The sequence below is a fragment of the Ictalurus furcatus genome, chromosome 18, assembly GCF_023375685.1.
Source record: "Ictalurus furcatus strain D&B chromosome 18, Billie_1.0, whole genome shotgun sequence".
NCBI classification, from domain to species: domain Eukaryota; kingdom Metazoa; phylum Chordata; class Actinopteri; order Siluriformes; family Ictaluridae; genus Ictalurus; species Ictalurus furcatus.
In genome coordinates, this window is record NC_071272.1 from 24,476,665 (window position 1) to 24,499,164 (window position 22,500).

Below are 22,500 nucleotides of genomic sequence, written 5' to 3' on the forward strand. Positions count from 1 at the left end.
CCGTCTTGTCTTTGTTCCGTTTTCACAGATCTTTCTGCTGGCGTGTCCACCCTGTAAAACAGCCATGGTGGTTTTTAGGTGAGTAACGTCTCCCCTGCCTAAGAATTTCCAACCTTCGCTTCAGATCCGCTTCAGAATGCCAAATAATCGTGAACAAGGTGTGTACGATCTACACTCGAGGTGCACAGCCTTCTAGAATTCATTTATTTAATTACAGTCAGGTCTACAATCAGTGTCTTACATCATATACAGTATAAAACCTGGGACTCGGATATCTGTGTAGGGAATCATGAAGGGAAAACATGAGGATCACGCGGACGCCTGAGAGTCTTAAAAATGCGTGATTACTGGAGTTCTGTGTTCAGGAGGAGAGGTGTTTTTATTTTTATCTTCAATAAACGGATTAAAAACTCCCTTAACTTTAAAAATATAAAGTATTTAATAGTGCTCTGTAATTTAAAAAAAAAAAAGCTTTGTTTGTCAAAATAACAAGACACTGAGTCAAAAGAAGGAGACACTGAGTCAAAAGAAGGAGACACTGAGTCAAAAGAAGGAGACACTGAGTCAAAAGAAGGAGACACTGAGTCAAAAGAAGGAGACACTGTTCGTGTTACAGCTGAAAATACCGTCAGAGCAGATCTAATGCACACCTTCTGACCAATCAGACTGGAGAATTCAGTCTAATACAGGACACTAGAAGCTGTGCACACTGTCAGTCACGTGACCTGTATGGCGCGAGTCGTAATCGAGGGGCCGGGATCGACAGCTGCGTGTTAATTGGTTTGTTCTGGCGGTGGGAAATAGCGGTCCGAGCGCCGTGCTGTAGTAAACAGAGAGACGTTCCAGGAATGTTCTTCTCGGGGACTGTGTTAATTTGCACAGTGGTGTTGGGGCTGATTTTACAGCACTGCTGTTTGGCGGTTCACATCGTGTAAGGACGCTCACATAGAGTAAAGTCTTTACACTTGCATGTGGTGTGAGCATGTCCACTAGTGCTTCATGAACCACACCACAATGTACAGTAATGGATTCAGTGGAAAACACAGGGCAGTGTGGAATTTTTCAAGTGCTATAATCATTTTTTTTTGCGTTACTAAGCCAAAATAAGGACTTAGAAAGTCAAAGCAACAACTTTGTTAGTCAAAATAGTGAGATACTACTTCAAAATAATGACGAGTCAAAATAATGACTTGGTAATTTAAAATAATGACTTGGTAATTTAAAATAAGGACTTGGTGAGTCAAAATAATGACTTGGTAGTTTAAAATAAGGACTTGGCGAGTCAAAATAAGGTCTTGGCGAGTCAAAAGGTCTTGGCGAGTCAAAATAAGGACTTGGTGAGTCAAAATAAGGACTTGGTGAGTCAAAATAATGACTTGGTAATTTAAAATAAGGTCTTGGTGAGTCAAAATAAGGTCTTTTTGAGTCAAAATAATGACTTGGTGAGTCAAAAGGTCTTGGCGAGTCAAAATAAGGACTTGGTGAGTCAAAATAAGGTCTTTTTGAGTCAAAATAATGACTTGGTGAGTCAAAAGGTCTTGGCGAGTCAAAATAAGGACTTGGTGAGTCAAAATAAGGTCTTTTTGAGTCAAAATAATGACTTGGTGAGTCAAAATAACGACCTTGTGAGTCAAAATAAGGTCTTGGTGAGTCAAAATAACGACATAGCAATTGAAAAATTCACCTCTTGTGGTTCAGCGCTTCTGTAGGTGGGTTTTGTGCTTCAGTGTAGAAATAAACAGATAGAAAATAAGATGGATGTAATTTTGCTCTGTAAAGTCCTGGGGGAAAAATAAACCTTTTGTGATCAATTAGAAACCGAGTGAATTCTTACCGAACGCATTTCTGAAGAATCAAGCGACTCATGTTTTGAAACACTTCAAGTTAACTAGTGTTTAAATCCATAATTCTATAAATCGTGGAATTACGATGCTTTAGATTTTATTAACCGAGTTGCTGTGGTTTACGTCACCTACTCCGTGTGTTTTTAATAAGAGTCTGTTAGAAGAAACAGAAAGTAAAGTGTGTGTGTATAATATAAATTACACACACTTTATAATGAATTACACTCGGTATAAAGTCTAGCATTTTATTCGCTCGTGTATAATACAATATCATGATTGCGGTTTTCCGTAAACAGATCCAGGCAGAGTTAGCGTGAAGGACGGGATCTGTACGAACCTGTTTGCAAGTCAAATTGTTTATAAAAGTTAGCTTTGTGTCAAACGGGTATTAGCCGGCGGCTGTGGTTCGTGACGAGGCACGGGGAGGATCCTTAAAGATACAGAGTCCATTTTAGACCCTGATTCAGAAATGGGGCTGATGACGCTCCCATGCAGAGAACATAAAATCCGTGCAAACACAAAAATGTGCAGAAAAAACACACCTTACCGATGCAGTAGCTTGTTGTTCAACACCTTCTAAATCTTATTAGTTAGCGTAGCTGAGTTGTCTTTCTAGGCGAGCCAGCTAATGCTAACCAGGCAGTCCTGCAGACTTTTTAACTCGGATTAATGTGTTTTTCTTTCCTCCAGGCTTCAGGTTCACATGCTGAACGGCGCCCTGTTAGCGCTTCTCTTCCCCGTCGTCAACACAAGATTAGTAAGTACCGTTCACTGTTTACGTCTAATCTAAACTCACCAGAAGGTGAATCCGATCCAGTCGAGTTTCAGACAGAACGTACGGATTGGAGGATTTAATGTGAAAATACCGTCAAAGAATCTTTACGTTTGCCAGGAAATGCATTTTATGATTAATATGCAAATCGTTGGAAAATGTTCATAATGTAATTTGTAATTACATTTTTAAAATTTATTTATTTATTTAAAAAGGATGCAAATTAGAAACGTTTTCACTGGCGCTGTCGGACTTTCGGCCCGCGCTCCTGCGTATAAATGTGATGAAGGAAGGCGCACGGGGAACACAAAGATTTCTTTATGGTTCCGTTCGCTGAAATCCGATCCGAAGTGATGTTGCGATCTTTTTTTCTTTTTTTAAAAAAAAAACCTCTGAAAGGTCATGAGTTAGCAGCGTCGGCCTCAATACGCCAGTCCTCGGCTCGTCTACGCTCTCTGCCCCTCAGCCCTCGTCCCCGTGACCCGCTACAACCTCGCTCGGCACCTTGCAGCGCACTCGTACTCGCACTCCCTGTGAGTGTGCAGAGAAGAATGAGGCACGGCCTGGGGGGTTCGCTTTAATAGATCAGAGTAGGGAGTGTTTAAACACACACACACACACACACACACACACACACACACACACACGCGGATCTCTTTAGATTGGAAAGTTTACTCAACTGCAGGTCCATAGAGAGGAGAACTAAATGATGATGATGATATAAACGGTGACGGAATCCACGCAGTGCCGTTAGATCTCTGAGAACCTCAGCGTTATTCTGCTTTATTTATTTATTTATTTATTTATTTATTATTTACGTCAGTGTGTATGTCCCGTTCACGTTTGTTTATTTATTTGCTTGTTTGTTTATTGATTAAGTACAGAGTCAGAGTTTTCGTCGTCACGCCACCGTATTAGCAGCCGTCAAAGTGTGTTTTGCGTCATCCTACGCCGTCATACTATTGGTGGATTATAGACACAGCGTTGTAGCGACTTTATTCTTCACGGTGTGCGACGCGATCGGGCCGAGAGTCGTACGGCGTGAAGACGTTAACATGACCACCGATTAAGGAAGTTCTTAGGAACGACGCTAAGCACAGTTTTATTTATTAATAATATTCATAAAAATACTATTCTTCCGTCATGTAATATAGTCTATAAACCGGACACTTTGGTTGCTAAGCAACACAACGGGCATAAGATTACACAGCGGCTTTGAATGAGGCTCAGCCAATCGGATTTTAGTCCACAAATCTGTTTCAGTTTGAATAGATTAGGGAGGCGGGATCAGCCGTCACGAATCAGCAGCTTTAGAGAGACCGTTCTCTGATTTTTGTCTCTTTACCCGATTTTATATTAAATAAAAGTAGTTTTAACGTTCTTCTGTGTTTTTGTCTCGTTAACAAGACGCCCTTTTTTCCGTTCTCTCCGCAGCTTCCCTTTGAGAAGGAGATCTACTACATCCAGCACTCCATGCTCTACCTGGTGCCCATCTACCTGTTCAGAAAAGGAGGTGAGCTTTCACACGTCTCGCAGAAACACAACCACCGCAGCGGCGCAAACCAACACGAGCACGTGGTTCGAATTGAACAGAGAGCGCGTTGTAAACAAATTCGAATATGAATAGTGCGTCTTCTTCTTCTTCTTCTTATTATTATTATTATTATTATTATTATTATTATTACACATATCAAGATCATGTTTGTTAACGTGAACGTGCAGCACGTTACTGCCCGGTCACGGTGGTTAAATTACACTATTATGAGCCTGAGCTAAACGGAGACGTCTTCTTCTTCTTCTTCTTCCTCTTCTTCTTCTTCTTCTTCCTCTTCTTCTTCTTCTTCGTCGTCTTCTCCGCATTGTTTAGTGCCAGTAAGAAGGTGATGTAAATTATCTACAGTCTCCATTTCATTCGATGTGTTTCAGCACACAAAACAATTAAAAGAGCGATTAAACGTCACGTTTTTAAGGTTTAAATTGGACTCGCCTTCGTAGTTTAAGACTTTAGACACAGTGATGTTTATTTGTATTTTGGGGAAACGGTGACCGCGGGGAAATACCTAGAAACAAACGTCATCGCTCGACCGGTGTAGATTTCTAACCGAATACGAAGATGTATCACCAATCTTCGAATACGAAGATGTTCCCCGTCGTTATTAAACAGAAAATTCCAGAGAATTTAACAGGCGTTATGAAGAAAAGGACGCCATTTTGACTCGCAGCTTTGCTGTTTTGAAATCTACTTCCTCTAGCTTACTCGGTCACGTAATAAAGGATACGTTCTATATCCTCCCGGAATTTTCCTCAGAGCGTCCGGTTGATGGACTCGAGTGATGTAGCTGAGGCTGAGGAACTGGAGGCGTTCAGGATTTCTGAAAATTGTTTCATTATAATTTGTGAATGGGGGGAAACGTTCCCCTCCTGCAGTTTCAGTGTTCTGCGGAGGACATTCTGCTAGAGTTAAAAAATGGAAAGAAGGTCTGGACCACGCCCACTTCTGCTTTTTAAACCCGAATACAGATAGAGATCTGATTATTACACCTCTCTACCACAATGTCCTTCTCACACACACACACACACACACATGCACTCACACACACGCGCACGCACTCACACACACACACTCACACTCACACACACTCACAGAGCTCATGTAAATCCTGCTCTAATCATCACAATCTCAAAGATGAACACATTTGCCTTCCTCGTGTGCTAATTTGCTTATGCTAATGACCGAGCAAGAAAACACAGCTCGAGCGGCAGATGGTCCTCACACGCCCTGTTCGGCTTAACAACAGGAATAACACTAGACTGCCATCTAGTGTTGAGATGCAGCTGTTACACACACACACACAAACACACACAAACACATGGCCTTTCCTTAAATTGTTGAATGTTAGATGTGGCGTTTCGTTGCTGCTGCTCCTCCTACCTCATCCTCATCTAAACACAAGAGTGAGAACAAGGACACAGCGATGTGCGATTGTACGCATTGTGCTGCTGTCACATGATTGGCTGATTGGAAAATTGCATGAATGAGCAGGTTTCTGATTGTTGTTCCTCCGTATTCTCCTCTCAGGTGTGTACAAACCAGAGCCGCTGGGTGATATGTGGTGGGCGTTATTATCCACAGGCATCCTCTTCCTCTACCATTTTGTGTTCCTGCAGGGACTGGGAATGGTACGACACGCACACACGCACACACGCACGCACGCACACACACACGCACACACACACACACGCACGCACGTGAGGCTTTACCACTTAAAAATTAGCAGGTCGTGATTCTAGAGTCTGAAAACAGAAATTGCATTTATTTAAATATACTTTTCATTCCGAATATTCTGTGTGTGTGTGTGTGTGTGTGTGTGTGTGTGTGTGTGTGTGTGTGTGTGTTTGTGTGTTATATTGGTTAGTTTGTGTTGTAGTTATATGCTGCTTGCGTTGTCATGATGAGATAACACCCCGATCCAGAGAGACGGGTTTGTGTGTCTGACGCTGTTCTACCTGTTGCAGGTGACCGAGGTGAATCTGAACAACATGCTGTGTCCGGCCGTGTCCGATCCGTTTTACGGGCCGTGGTACCGCGTGTGGGCCACCGCCCACCAGACGGCGCTGACACTGTTACATGGCAAAGCGCTCACCGTCATCTGCCAGCAGGCCACGCCCGCTCTGTGTCACCTGCTCCACTCGGCCCGCCTACGTTCCAAGAAAGTCGACTGAAACTCCGAGCACAACAGCTGCAAAAATCCAAACTACGTTGTTTTATATATTCTTCTTCTTCTTCTTCTTCTTATTATTATTATTATTATTATTTCCTCTCCTAACTGGTGATAACAAAAGGTCAAACTAGGCTTGTACGATATAACGATTTAATCGTCTCTACACGTATTACACTGCCGCCATATCAGTGACGTTTACTCTCATTATTATTATTATTATTATTATATATTATTATTATTATTATATATTATTATTATTATAATATTTCCAGACCTGACCATTTTTTACACGTGTTGCATAGTTTGAGTTTTCTCTCAAAAATACTCCAGAAGAGCGGTCGTCTTTTTCTCTCCGATTAAACGGATGATCTAACCGACACATGAATCTGGAATGAGCCCCGCCCCACCCAGCCCCGCCCCGCCCCCTTCCCTCCATCTCACGCCCTCACATCTGGACTCGCTGCGCGCTCTCGCTTTCCGTCAGCGTGAACGCGGAAGGTCTCGAGTTCATCAATGCGAGATGAAGTCCGAGTGTGTGTTCGACTCGGCGAACGTTACACACGTGTACAGGGAACATCAGTCACGGTTTTATTTTATTAGCGATAATAAAAAAAAATCGCCTGTAGATGGTTTTGGAAGATTTGGGAAATTCCAAAAATGCTAACCTGAAGGGAAATATTCCTACAGCGAAGTGTTCGGGTTAACACGTTATACACTGTTGTTGTTGTTGTTGTTGTTGTTGTTGTTGTTGTTTTAATCACGTGGAGCAGCAGATGGACCGTGGACGTGTCGGTCATATTGTCATTACTGTAAATGTCCTGTTCTGGTTTCTTTAACTATAAATCCTCCAGCAGCTGCGGTGTGGTGATTGGCTCCGCCCGGTCAGCGGTTCCCGACCGCACAGCTGGAGATATCATCACTCCTCCCCGCTCTCCGTACACTGACGCGGTGGACATCCGGCTCGATCGTCCTTATTTTAAGGATCTCAGTTCTGGATGATTCAATTGTTTTTCATGATTTTTATTTTATTATCATTTTTTTAAATGGTAAAAATCTACACGCAGAAGCCCGGGTCCGAGTGTTGCGGAGTGTCTCGTGTCCCTGACGCAGGGAGACGCTGTAGGTCAGTGTTTTATAGAAAAACATGTACCGGTTGGTCTGAGGACGTTACGCAGCTCAACCCTGTGCTTGTTTTTGAGGTTCTGCTCATTTAGAGCAGACTCTTTATCTTCAGTTGCCTTTTTATTATTATTATTAATTTTTTTTATTTATTTTTTTTTTTATTATTATTTGTGACATTTCTTGTACAGTCGTGTGGAGCCGGCGCTCCATGTTTACTCGAACACGCCCCAAACCCGAACCGTGTGCTCGCTCTTTCACATCTCCTCCCATCTCCTCCCACCTCACCTCCTCCCACCTCCTCTCCTCTCCTCGGTCTCCGGCGGCGTTTAGTTCGCAGCGTAGTTTAACGTGTCGTAAACCGCATCCGCGTGTCGACGTTGTGTTCGTATCGGTGTGTCGCGCTTTTTAACGCTTCCTGCTTTTCACCTCAGTAACTTTTAGCTCGTCTGTACATCAGTTTTGGAGCGACGGACGATGACGGTGAAATCCTCACTTCCGGACCGAACCAGACCGGATTTTTCTCGACGTTTTTAATTTAAAAACGCCTCATTTTTTCCTTTTTTTTTTTTTTTTTTCCTTCCCAGCCGCAAGCCTCAGATGTCGTACTTCTCGAACATCTCCATTTATTTTTTGTTGTTTTGTTTGCTCATAAAACTTCTCCATATTGCACCTTAACACGTTTCTGAAAGAGAAAACGTTGTCATACCATGGGCAGGGGGAAGAGGATAAATAGTTTTGGGTCATTTCTCAGTTGCTGTTGTTTTTGATATTATTATTTTTTATTATTTGAGAGACTTTCTCCTGAGGAGCCGAGACCTGAACGTTTTGTCTTCGGGAAAAACCTGTCAGGAAAATGAGGGATGTACAGATGTTGATTAATCATCTGAAAATGAATCATTCCGGTTTCAGTGTATAGACATCGATGCGCCTGTCAAACACTCAAACTCTCTCACACACACACGTGTACACACACACACACACACACACACACACACACTTCAGAAACAGGTTTGATTTGAGCAGCTGGATCTCAGCAGGGTTCTCCAGATGGTGTTTCCTCCAGGAACTGGGAACATCTGGATCCGAGACGACGGACTGAAGGGGATTTTGTGTGTTTGTTTTTTTTAATGTACATATTTTTGGTGAAGTATGTACTGTATTGTGGTAATGAAAAATAAAAGTCCTTCTTCGAGCGGTCCGTCGAGTCGGTGTATTCGTGTGAAAGGTTAGAGCTGCTCCTCCCCTCAAACACGAATGAATGAGCTTTTCAAAACAAGCTGCTTTTCTGTTTCGCGGTCATGTTCGTGAGAAATCCAGTGTAGAAGTCTTTAAACACTGGACACAAAGTCCCAGAATGCAACGCGGCTACGTGACAGGTAGTTGCCATGCGCGAGATGAGCAGCTCGATGTGAAAGTCGAAGCTCTGGACGGTGAGAGAAGTGGACAGAACGAAGGACTAAAGCGCCGCTGCATCGCTGTCATTCACGCTGCTCTCAGCATGGCATTGTGGGTAATGTAGGAAACCCTCAATCAAAACTGAAGACAAGTTCATAACTCGGAATTCCTGACCTCGAGACTAGGAAAAAAATAAAACGCCCTCTCTACTGGGAATTCCTCAGTCGGGGCGTTATCAATCACGTAAAAACCGAAAACAGGTTGTTTTTTTTACCCCAATTGTAGCAAAAATTCCCAGTTCAGACTTCCCGCGTCCAATTGAGTCTGATCCGATCCAATCCTACTTTAGATGTAGACGTTTAACTCTGAATTTCATTTCAAAATAAATGGATTTTTGGTCTTTAAGGATGCAGCGGCGCTTCTGGGTAAAAAGATCAGCTTCATTACAACACACAAGGAAAGGCGAATAAATCCGACACCACCGAACGACTGTTCTTTCAGAATATTTTTTTATTGGATAAATGATTTAAAAGGTAATAACAAGGTTTAAAACTACATCATCGCCACAGCTCACATACCCACTGATAATCCATCTAGATACGAGTTCCCTCGACACAGGCTTTTTATTACAGCTTTTGTCTTTTTTTTCTGTTTTTTTCCCCCTCCTTTTTCTTTATTTATCTTTTTTTTTTCCTTTTTTTTTAATTTTTTTTTATTTTTTTTTTTAAACGTCGAGTCATGAATCTTTAATAAATGCCCGTTTCAAGTTTCTTCACACATTAATATCAAATTCAGGTGAGGAGGAAGAAGAGAAGGTTCTAGTTCTACAGGGAGGGAAGGATCCATCTTTGTTTTTTTCCCCAAGTTATCATCATCATCATCATCATCATCATCAACAACAATTTCAAGTTATTTATTAAAGCAGAGAGAAATTTCCAAACTGAATAGAAATAGAAAAGAACTGAAGGAACCGGTGGGTGTGAGGGGTTACGCCAGGTACCCCGGAGCTCGCTGCGCTCAGGCAGAGAGTCACGCGTCCAAAACTCAGCTCAAAGTTCCAGAACATAGAAAACCACTAAAATAATTTAGAAACTAGATCCAAAATAGTTTTTTTTTGTTTAAAGAATCAACTTTTTTTTTTCCTTTGATGTACAAAAAACTGTTTTCACTATCGTCGTGTTTTTTTCCATTTAAGCATAGTTTCTTACAAAATGTTCTCAAACAAATGTTTATTGTAGTTCTTCTTCTCTTATTTCATGTCATTTATTATTATTTATACGCTTTTTTATTTGATTTTTTTTTTATTTTGTCTTCAGTGCGATTGTATAACCAGTGCTGCTACTGGGTCCACAGTAAAGAAAAGAGGCTTTTTTTTTTTTTTTTTTTTTTTTTTTAAATGGCATTTAAAAATAAGAATTAACACATCTTTTATATAAAGTATAACTGCTGGTCTTTAGGAAAAAACACATTAAGAAACCCATGAATCTAAGAGGCACGCTATGGGGTTTTCTTTTCTTTAAAAAAAAATATATATATGATAATAGTAACAATAACGAACAGAAAAATGAAACGCACGTGCAACGCGGCGTGACGTCGTCCGCGCCGAGCGAGACGGCGAGGACGCGCACAGCTCGGGTCGCAGGGGGAAAATAATAATAATAAAAACAAAAAATTAACAAAAAATGTTAGAAATTGTACAAAACAAAAGATTTAAAAATAAAAAACACAGAAGAGGATTTTTCTTGCAGGATGAATATTTTTGTGTTTTGGAAGGACAGGAAGGCAGGTCTGAGAGCAGCATTAGGACATGGCTGGAGGCATCTTTGGTTCGATCGAACACACAAAGTTTACGTGAGCCTTCACGCTCTGACCGCGGAGAAAAATAACAATAATAATAACAATAATAATAATAATAATAACAATAATAATAATAATAATAATAATAATACTAATAATAACACGATGACGAACGGGAGATCGGCTTCCTGCGAGAAACATCGAACGGCCCGCTCCGTGACAGACGACGGAACGGGTTTCCCTCGGGACACGGCGTGCGACGCGACGCGACGAAAACTCTCAACGGCGTGACGGTCATCGGCCTCAAACGTGTTTCACGTGTTTCAACTAGGGTTTTTAATATTTTGGCTCTGCGACCAAATCACGACTGCCCCACGTGGCGTTTAGATCAGATCTCCAGAGTGCGACGATTTGAATCGGACGACTTCTCATGCGACCGCGATGCCTTCAAGTACTCCACGGTTCCTGCGAGCGTTCCTGCGGTCTGACAGTACTGTGGCTAAAGCAGCGTAACGATTTAATGTTGACGAAACCGAAATTTCTCTCTGCGACGAAGGTTTAACGTGAAGAACGCGAGATATTTATAGATTCTGTCGTCGTCGTTTAACCGAATGCAAGTTCAATCAGGAACACTTCATAACGGACGTCAAAGGCTTTTCGGACCGGCCTTTAACTAATCACCACGTGTCTGCACGTGTGTGTGCGCGCGTGTGCGTGTGTGGACTGCTGCCGTGGCCACGTGTCTACGGCACGACAGATGTGACAGATGAGACGTGAATGACCGTGTATTCCCCCCGAGGCCATGAGGGAAGGATGGGGTTAGACTCGTGACTCCTTGTCCTTTCAAACCTGCAGGAAATTTCAGTTTGTTACACGGGTAAGAACAACAACAAAACAAAAACAACAATAAACAACAACACCTGTAAAACAGATCTGCATATATCGAGGATAAGAATAAGTCTGATATGACTGATGAGTCCGCATGACCAGTCACATTTAAACTGTGACCTTTAACCCCCCCAGAAAAAATGAGGTCCAGTAGCACCATTTTATATTGTCTGTTTTCTCTCTCGGTTCATTCAACAGGTCTTCTGTAACGTACACACAACAAATGTATTGCAGATGTGCATAAATACGTTCATTCATGTACGCAAAAAAACAAAAAACAACTCTGTGTACTTTGTAATGCAGCAGAAGAGAAAAAAGAAATGAATAAAATCCAGTTTGTGCTGTACTCGAGTGCGGATCTCAAAATGGCCGCCGGATCGCTCGGCCGCGCGCGAGACCTTCACGGACACGTTCTTAAAGCGTTTCGGAAAGTAAAAACGGAGAACCCGACACGAGACGGACAAAATCTGATGAAACAAAAAGGTCTGTTTGTTTTTTGCTGGAGATGAAACATCACCGTGGCGTAGAGTACAGCAGCCGAACGACCAGGAGCGATTTCGCTGACCCGGTGTAGAAGGCAACACAACTGAAACCAGAGTTCTGTTTAGATTTTAACTTCTGATGGAGCTGGAGATGACTGTGGATGGAACACCGAAAGCCCTTAACACTGGTTTGTTTTTGCATATGAAAGGAAAGAGAGGAAGAGAGTCCTCCTGCGGGAAAAAATAAATAAAAGTCTCCGCTTTTAACGACTAAAACGTTCTGAAATCTCGAGCGCTCGGTCCTGCGACGCCGCGACGGAGAACACGAGGCTTTCGGTTCGTTTTGTTGTTTGGTTTGGAGAAGAACTAGACCTGCTGAAACAGAAAGCCTGAAAAACACCACACACTGCTTTTATTTACGGAAAATAAAGAGAGCTTACGTTTCCAACGGGTTTGTGAAAGACCTCAGAGAAAAGCTTCTTCATCCGCCGTAAAGAGGAGGCAGGAGAGACGATTCACACCTGACAAAAACCATGAGAGAGAGAGACAGACAGAGAGAGAGAGAGAGAGAGAGAGAGAGAGAGAGAGAGAGAGAGAGACAGACAGAGAGAGAGAGAGAGAGGATACGGTCGCCACACCATGCCGTACGGGTTACGGACGAGTTTTCAGGATGGTTGGCCACCTGTGCTCAACGTGAGGATTCACAAACAATCCGATGCGTCATGGCAACCGGCGTGGGATTTTGTGGCGTTTGGACGTGGATGTAAACATTGCTTGTGCCAAGCATCATGAGGTGCATTGATCGTGTTCTTGTGGTAGTGATGATGGTGGTGGTGATGATGGTGATGGCGTTGATGTTATGGTGGTGGTGATGGCGTTATATTGGTGGTGGTGATGATGGTGATGGATTGGCGTTAATATCTGAAAGTATGAGGTAAGATCTTGAGAAGAGGTTTCGGTTCCACGAACACTGGATCAGATCGTAAAAACGCTCGCGGTTAAAAGCGTTAGCGACTGAAAACTTCCAGTAAACAAATTCCCAGTTCGGGAAAAACAAAACTACCCCCTGACGATTACGCAATGCCTTAAGAAGAGTATGGCTTTTAGGTTTTGTTTTTTTCCTTCACGCTCGTCCCGGTCATCTGAGCTTAATCTCTGAAGATATCTCCCCCCTCTCCGTCCGATAAAGAAAATAAAGAAAAACGACAGCGGCGGCGTCCCGTAGGAGGAGAACCGAATCCTGTTCTCCTCAAAGATGACGGGTTCTGTTTGTTTTTTGCTGGATTGGTTAATAAATATTCAGGACACCCCATCGTCGTCATCCTCATCATCACAGTTCTTCATGATTTTCTCCTGGCTGGTCCCTCACTGAGAAACGAGACTGTTTGTAAAGTTTGAGAACCTTCTATACCAAAACCCTGCAGCACGAAGTCCGTTTCAGATCAGAACAGTTCATCAGAGGCGGGTCGGATAAACAAACGTGACGTCGCCCAAACACCGTTAAAGCGACGCGTGACCCTCTGGTGCTGAAGGGGAGAAAAACAAAGGGAGGAAAAAAAGAAAAAAAATATATATATATTTTGACTTTTCCAATAACTAATTTAGTCTAGCGGTTTCTTCTGACGAGTTTCTTCGAACATCGACGCACATCTAACACCACACGGGAAAGAAGAAAAACAACCCGAAAACCCCACGATATCATTTACGACTTCAAGTCACTCACGAATATTTTAGATTGGAAAAAGAATCGCACAGAGAAGAAGGAAAGAAAGAAAGAAAGAAAGAAAGAAAGGAAAAACAACCCACAAGCCTTTCTGGTGGCTACGTGGTGCACGTAAAAACGAATAAGAAACGATTTTTAAAAAATAAAATAAAAATGAAAAACACTTTTACGCCAGTTACGGCATCACGACCACGCCAGGACGCGTTAACGAATTATTAACGAATTAACAACGCATGTTTGAGAGTTATTTATTTTCGTGGCCAACTAAACCCGACTAAAAACCCAGATTTCCTTCGCGAGTCGATAAAAACGGCCGTGAATCAACTAAGCACTGTTTAGATTTAGCCACACCCACAAATCTCCATAAAAGGAAAAGCTCACAGCAGAGCCGGAAAAAGCCGGTTCGTTTCAGAGCGCTTTCTTCAACACGGAAAACGCGGCGAAACGTCGGCGCAGAACCCAAAGAAATCGGAGATTTAAACTCCGTAAATTCATGCGCGATTATAAGTCACGCAGCCGTCCGATCAGAAAGGTTTCCTCGCAAACCGATCGAGAACGTAAACTTCAGCTTAAACGATCAGCTGTTACTCCTCCGGCTCTTCTACCCGTGACGACGCGGAAAACGTTTCACCGCCTCATCATTTTTCTGCTAATACGTGAAATCGTACGTGACGGCGTGTAGCGTGATCGCTTGATCGTGACCCGGTTAACGTCGTGTAGCCTTTACACGAACTAAAGCTTAGCGTACATCATTCTCTGATCTGCACGACGAGCCCCTCCTTAATATGACTTATTTCCATCCACAGACTCAAAAAACCTGATTAGGATTGTTGGAAAGATCTTTTCTTTTTAGCAAAAAAAGAAAAGCAGTACTTGTTTATTTGCTTCTTTTTTTTTTTTAACAGGAAAAAAGGGGTTATACGTCGAGATATATATATATATATACTTTCATATATATGCTGCCAAAAAAAAATCAATTAATAGAAAGGATAAAAAGGAGAAAATAAATGAGTCGTTTTTAAATTTTTTTCCACATCATAATCGTGATGCTTCTTTGCCCCCCGCTGCCATGCCGCCATCTTAAACAGAGTGCTGGCATGGCAACGGAAACTATCATCATAAAATGGTACAGTAGTAGAGATAGCTAGACCACGAGGGGGCGGGCTCTCCTGGGAAGAGGTCCGCGGAGAGGTCCAGTGACTGGTCATGCGGCTCGCTGTCAGGAATAATGGTTGTACGGGGGGAGAGGGTGCCCGATGCCGTTCTGGTAGTGGTGGTGCTGGCGATGGCCGATGTACTCCGCGTAGCTCATCGTCAACTTTTCGCTACGGTACCTGAAAGAACAAAGAAAGGTTAAGACGGAGGTGGAAGCACGCGGGACCGAACACGAGCTGGAAGAAGAGGAGCTACGCAACACGGCCGGACGGTTTACAGGAACGGAGATCTGAAGGTACGGAGATAACTCCATCAGGGCTTCTGATTTCTGCGATGCGGAGAACAAGGGCGAGAAATCGAGACGTAAAAACGGATTTAAATAAATAAATATATTTATACACACATGGGGAAAAAAAATTCATGTTACATTTCAACATTTTACAGAAAAGTTTTGACTAATTTTAATGTTTACATAAAAATTTACATTAATATTCATGAGAAATCCAGAGTAGAAGTCACTACAAAAAGGAGAGAGAGAGAAAACACAAAAAAAAAACAATAAAGAACAAATAAAGTAAAGTAGTATCACCACATCAGATGCTTTTAAATAAATAATACTTTTTTCTCTTTTTTATTTTTATCTGGGAAACGTGACACGCACGGGTACGGCGTAATTTTACACGTTTTGATATCAGTCTAAACGAGCCGCGGGATCGGAAACCTTCTGCAACCGGTGGCCTTCTTAGATATGTAAAAATATATATATATTTATTTTAAAAACGAACCAAACAAAGAAAAGAGATTTGTTTTAAGAACAAAAAAAACCCCCAAACTATTCAAATATTAGTTAAATTTGCAGAATAATATTTTAGTTATTTTTTTTTTTTAGTTATTTATTGGCGTTATAAAGCGTTAAATCAAGAATTTTCTACTTGTGTTACGCCAATACATAAAGTCCAAAAATTTCAGGTGACCAATTAAAAAGGCTAATATCTACTCTTTTAAAAAGTTAATAAATGTAATTATTAATAGTATATAATAAATAATAATAAATTGAAGCCCATAACCTACGGGCGGTCGGTTACCGTGGCAACACGGAGAAACCTTTACGTGATCGTACAGTAATACTACGCGGTTATCGCAGTTTATTTACTGAAAAAAAGAAGAAATCATAAACAAAAGCTCAAGTCCCTGACGACTTTCACGCTCGTGAGCGAAATAACGTGAACGCGACACGTGAACCCGATGCAGATGTAGTTCAGAATGAAATGGAGCACTGAAAGGAACGCTTCATTTCAAACTTTTACACCGGAATATCGACAGATTTCATGACAAAGTTGAAGACTTTCACAGCAGAAATCTGCTGAAACAACAGTAGAAACTCTTTTACCTGGTCAGTTTGATGGTCTTCCTGAAGTCGTTTGTGATGGGAGCTTTGTAGCCTCCCTTTCGAAGTAAGGAATCTATGGTTTGAATGTGGTCCCATCCTGTACGGCACAGAGAAATGAAATAAACTCATCCTTTTAAGGGTTAAGTCACTAAACATCTCAAAAACAAACCAGAGCATAGAGACGGACATTTTAGCTGCTGTAGCGGTTTCCTCGCTCTAACACCTGATTCACAGTCAGTTCGTTACCAGCTTTCCTTAATTACCAGCTAGTCCACGATCGCTATTCGTCATATATTTACTGTAGAGTTCGACCGATACGCGATCGCTGGAACTATGGTTTATCGGGAAAACCCCACAGCGATAGCGTTTCCCGGGTGCGTGCGGTTCGGAGCGGCTGAGGAGAGTCCGCCGTCGTTATGCAGCACGAGAGCGGCCTCTAGAGGCGGAATAAAAACCAACGCTGGCTAATTTTGTCGTGTTTTTTGATTCATTTTGGACGTCTCTGTTTTTATTTGGAGTGTTACTTTGTGGCTCAGTTTGGATGTATCGCTTTTATTTATTTTAATATTTATTAATAGTTCATATATTAACATTTATATATTTATTTCACTTTTAAAAAAGTGTACAGTACATTTTCATGGTACAGTCAGTACTGTTTATTTTTGTAATAAAGTTCAGCAACATTTTAGTTTTCATTCTGTATCAATTTTAAATAACTATCGAATGATTAATCGGGTATCGGTAGGTAGGTCCCGCCCAAATCAGTTATCGGATTCGGTAACATCCACGCCAGCTCTAGCTTACTACACGTTTTTGCTTCTGGTTCCTTTATTTCTTCCAGATTTGCAGTTTAGATAAAAATACAAGACAATTCTACCAATTCCCAGTTAAATCCCCAGTATTTACTTAAGTTTTCTTTATTCAATCATAAAATTTATTTAAACGATGGTGGTCACACGGTGATAAAATCTCTCTCTCTCTCTTTAAAATCAAGTCAACATTCACACACAGGACGTGACACAAACACCTACACCAGCTCTTCAAGACAATTAAAAACATTCATGCTGAAGAGATTCTTTTTATAAACTGCTTCAAATCTGATCACAGGATTCATTTCATTCCACGGCCACTAGAATCTTAAAAGTCCTTCCGAAATCCGATCTCGTCGACGGGGCGTCGGAATAAACACGATCGTAAGAGCACAAGAACGTCCTGCTTTTGCGTTTACAATAAACACGACGAAACGAGCAGAACGCGGCGACGAAACGAGCGAGGTCGATGTTTCAGTCTCACCTTGCTCCTTTGCAACCTCCGGCAGATAGGTGGCGGTGCGCTTTGATCCTTTTTCATTGAAAAATTCTATCCTAATGCCGTGAACACCCACCTAGTAGTGAGGAAGAAGAAAAGAAAAGGAAAGAAAAAGCGTTAATTAAAAACAATTACGCTCTCATCGTGACACAGAGACAAACACATTAAATCTTTAGTAAAGTTATTAGTAGTGAAGTTTACAGTAAAGTTGTGCGTAAATGTTTTCATAAACTGAAAAATTTCCCACATTTTTTTAAAAAGCTATATAAATCACAAGCCCTCTCGCGCTGGTTCCAACGAGCTCCTGTGAAGCGAAGCTCAGTCACGTGGAACAAAACATTTGTTTAATAAAAGTTGATCGAAAGCGTTTTTGTCCGTCCTGAAGAGAGATTTTACAGACATCCAGGAAGATACAACCTTTTTTTTTCCTTTTTTGTACGGTCCGGTGTACACTGGTTTAATTGTAAATTTCCCAAATAAAAATCCTCCTCATGGTGGAATTAATTTGTTTATTATTGTGTATTATTTATATCCGGCAGTTCATTCTTTGTGTAAAGAACATTATAGACATTTAATAAATGCACATATTTAACCCTTAGACACGCACGCCTATTTATTTATTTATTTATTGCCCGTTTTAGACACCTAATTAATAAACAAAATGCCCCTATTTCATATAAATATGTGTCACAGAAAGGCTGAAGAGCACACACACACACACGCGCGCGCACACACACCCCTATCGCTGAATGAACAGACTTATGATTGGTGTATGGACTGAATACGAAGGCGTGCGACTGGTCAAAATTAGAGACGGCACCATAGCACTTTCGCTTTTCTCCGTTTCTAAGCTTTAAAGTTTTTTTTGTTTGTTTGTTTTGTTTTTAATGGAGCAGTTAAACTCGCACAAAAACCCCATATCGTAAACATAATAAAATCAATCCTCAAAAATCAAAAAAACCAGCCAAGTCTCTTTATATTTATTTCCCATTCCAGAAACATTTCTTTCCCAAATCAAATCCCAATCGTTCTAACGTCTGTTTCAGGATCCGATATCTGACGTTTGCTCCGATATCCGATCCACCGTCGTTTTTTTTTTGTTTTGTTTGTTTGTTTTTTTCAGTGCCATTTCTAGTCAAAAACTTAATTTTACAGCAAAAATTACTTCCACCTTGAAAACTGAACAGCGAATCAATAAAAATACAAAAACCTCCACAGAACAAAACAGCAAAAAAAAAAGAAAGAAAAGAAAAAGCGTTTTTTAAATGAATTCCTAGACTGTAAATCTACGAGAGGATTTGCGATCGCCCCCCAAAGTCTCAACAAGTACGACATGATCCTTAATCGCAGATGTTTAAGGGTTAATCGTTAAAACTCGGTGTAATGTGTTTGCTATGAAGAGTCGAGTGAGTGAATCGGCTCTTGGGATCCATCGGACGTGTCAGCGTTAAAGAGTCCGCGGAGTTTGTAATATAATTAGAAGCAGCTGGATGACTGATGAACTTCTCCGCACAGACGGATGACCTCATCGACTAATTTTGTTTTTTTTTTTTCCATGCCAGCTCGTCGCCTCGCGATTCATCCTCGTTCGTTTTCTTCGCCCGTATTTCAGGGTCAAGTAATCGCTGGAGGTCCTTTTGTGCGAGCTCGACAACAAGCGAACATCCATCAAGCCGAGCTCTAACTGGGTCACGGCGAGCCCGATCTCCATTCACCGGGTAGTGAAGAGCGGGGAAAGGTGACGCGTTTCAAAAACCGCCATCGTCCAGAGAAAGCGGATTACGGAGAGGCGAAAATTAGAAAGATAAAAAGGACACCTCGGGACGCTCGTTGACGAGGAGAATGGGAATGGAGGACAAGTGCGCTACAGGAAACAAGCTCAGCAGTGAATTCTGGGTAAAAATGAGGCTCGCACGGTGAGGAATTATCTTCAGTCTTGGTCACGGAGGTGATTTCTGAGTCAAACCGGTGACGTCCGACCGTTCGCTTCCAAGCCGGGCGCGATCCTGAATCGTCGTCACCGTCGTCTCTCTGGGCGTAACGTCCGCTTTTACCCGAGTGCACACTACGCCATTTTAGCTCCAAGGTGTAGAGTGAATACTCACTCGTGTAGCGTGAACGGTGTTTGATTTTCTCACCGATTAATCGTGTCGTCTGAACATCTCTCTACGAGAATCCGAGAGGAAATCTAATTCATCTTCTGTCCTGCGCAGCAGATCCCTGAATCCAGTTCATCATCCATCTTTTAGTGTAGGAGAACAAGGACAAAATGTAAACACAACAATAATAATAATAACGATAATAATAATAATAACATTAATAATAACGCATCTAGAAGAAATTATTTGGCGAACAGCAACACAGTATAAAACCAGCTACGTTTCTTTTCACTATAATCTCCTGTTCTCTTTTCAGAACAGACCATCCGCGCCTCCTGCCCGCCTCCGCCACCGATCGTGTGTCCATCCGATATCTCAAGAGCGAGTGGTTGAATGGTTGTATGATTTATATGGAATGATCATTGTATCCAGCAGATGAACTGATTCGATTTTGGAATTGATCCAAAAAGGGTTAAGGTCACTGCAAACCTTTCAAATATTCCGAAATCATTTTTCCCCCTCATGCTTGAAATACCCCGATCAGCCATAACATTAAAACCACCTGCCTAATATTGTGTAGGTCCCTCTCTCCTTGTGCCTCCAGAACAGCTCGGACCCGTCGAGGCACGGACTCCACAAGACCTCTGAAGGTGTGCTGTGGTTTCTGGCACCGAGACGTCAGCAGCAGATCCTTTAAGTCCTGTCATTTACAAGGCGGGGCCTCTGTGGATCAGACTTGTTTGTCCGGCACATCCTACAGACACTCGATCGGATTGAGATCTGGGGAATTCGGAGGCCGAGTCAACACCTTGAACTCTTTGTCATGTTCCTCAAAGCGTTCCTGAACAGGCTTTGTAATGTGTCAGGGAGCATTATCCTGCTGAAAGAGACCATTAGCCACCATTAGGGAACACCGTTACTAGAAAGGGGTGTACTCGGTCTGCAGCAGTGTTTAGGTAGGTGGTACGTGTCAAAATAACATCCACATGAATGCCAGGACTCAAGGTTTCCCAGCAGAACATTGCCCAGAGTGTCATACTTGCCTTCTTTCCATAAAACAAAATGTGATCCATCAGACCAGGCCATTGGACCTTGTCATTGCTCCATGGTCCAGGTCTGATGCTCATGGTCCCGTCGTAGGAGATTTCGGTGGTGCACAGGGGGTCAGCATGAGCACTCTGACCGCTCTGCAGCTACGCAGCTCCATACGCAGCAAGCTGTGATGCTCTGTGTGTTCTGACTCCTTTCCATCAGATCCAGCATGAACTTTTTCAGCAGTTTGTGCTGCAGTAGATCTTCTGTGGGATCGGACCAGACGGGTTAGCATTCGCTCCACATGCGTATCATTGAGACCTGGGAGCCCATGACCCTGTCTCCGGGTCACCGGTTCTCCTTCCTTGGAGCACTTTTGGTAGGTTTTAACCCCTGCATACCGGGAACACCCCACAACACCTGCTGTTTTGGAGACGCTCTGACCCAGACGTCTAGACATCACAAGCCCGCCCTTGTCAAAGGCACTCAGATCCTTACGCTTGCCCATTTTTCCTGCTTCCAACACATCAACTTCCAGACCCGACTGTTCACTTAATATATCCCTAATATATGCCTAATATATCCCTAATATACCCCACCCCTCGACAGGTGCCGCTGTAACGAGATAATCAACGTTATCCACCTGTCGCTGGTTTCAGTGTTACGGCTGATCGGTGTATATTTTTAGGGTATTTCTGCCATACAAATGAATAACATGGTGGAGACATCTTCGTCCATGCCGTTGAGGTCGAGGTTCAGCTTTGTTTCTCTTTATTTATTTTCATTTCCGAATAAAATAGTCACAAATCCACAATGTCACGTGATGGACAGCTTCTGCATTTATTCTCATAAGAGAGCAGGATTTGGGGATCAGGTGCACTCATCTGCGATTAAAGATTGAGTGTATTGTTTGAGTTGCATGCACACCGCTACGTCGATTTTGAAAATCGTATAGGGAAAATAAATAAATAAATAAATAAAACAGCTCAGCGAGTCAGATTTCAGAACTAAAACCATGGGATTTATAATTAGTTTTTGACCAGTCAGTTGATTCCATCGGAACAAACAGCGATGTGAAGAGTGAAGCGAAGAGCGAAGCGGAGAGCGAGACAGATTTTCAGCACACTATGAGGTTTATTTCTGCAGCTGAAGACTGGAGATGAAGCTTCTGACTCAGTGTCGAGCTACAGCAGGCTGTTTATCTTTAATATCGCGTTCCGGAGGGAATAATGCTTCAGGATGACCCAGGGATCGCTGGAACACCTGTCTCATTCCGTAAAGTGCAGATAAACTGCCAGAAAACAGACGTGCTTGAAGGGAACACGACTAATTACACCAACACTCACAGTTAGCGCGCCGGTCTTTAACTGCCTCATCTGCCACGTTTACATGCTAATTCCTGTCATCAGTATGCGTTCTTTCTGATTAGAGATCAAAGTGCAAATGAAATCAAAATCTGTGTCTCGGAGCTTTCTGTCCCTCGGAATAGTTCGGGAGATATTCACGTGTGAACCTTATAGTTCGTCGCCTCGGGGAAAACGATCAAAATTTATAAGCAAATCTTCATGGGAGTTAAATGAAATGCTCTCTAGAACCGTATATGTCCCGCCCCTGGAGGCGTGGCTTGCTCTACAGTAGCAGCTCGTTAAATAGTAAACATTTTTTTTTCCAAACCACTCAGTTTGAGGAAGAGAAAAAAAAAAAAACGGTTGGAGTTTGTGAAGAGGGAGGAGCTTATGAAGAAGGAGGGGCTTGTGAAGAGGGAGGAGCT

General features: G+C 42.2%; 2 protein-coding genes across 2 annotated transcripts in view; one reads left to right on the plus strand and one right to left on the minus strand.

Moving 5' to 3' along the window:
• Positions 1-9,686, plus strand: part of LOC128622882 (transmembrane protein 164) — a 27,943-nt gene extending 18,257 nt beyond the window's left edge. The window contains exons 2-6 of the mRNA XM_053649669.1: positions 29-78; positions 2,535-2,601; positions 4,051-4,129; positions 5,696-5,796; positions 6,133-9,686. Coding sequence (XP_053505644.1) covers positions 29-78; positions 2,535-2,601; positions 4,051-4,129; positions 5,696-5,796; positions 6,133-6,339 — 504 coding nt within the window. The 3' untranslated portion in view covers positions 6,340-9,686. The remainder of the gene's footprint in view (positions 1-28; positions 79-2,534; positions 2,602-4,050; positions 4,130-5,695; positions 5,797-6,132) is intronic.
• Positions 9,343-22,500, minus strand: part of ammecr1 (AMMECR nuclear protein 1) — a 38,984-nt gene continuing 25,826 nt past the window's right edge. Inside the window, exons 5-7 of the mRNA XM_053649668.1 lie at positions 17,584-17,674; positions 16,291-16,387; positions 9,343-15,079 (exon numbers count right to left, since the gene is read on the minus strand). Of these exons, the coding sequence (XP_053505643.1) occupies positions 14,965-15,079; positions 16,291-16,387; positions 17,584-17,674 (303 nt within the window). The 3' untranslated portion in view covers positions 9,343-14,964. The remainder of the gene's footprint in view (positions 15,080-16,290; positions 16,388-17,583; positions 17,675-22,500) is intronic.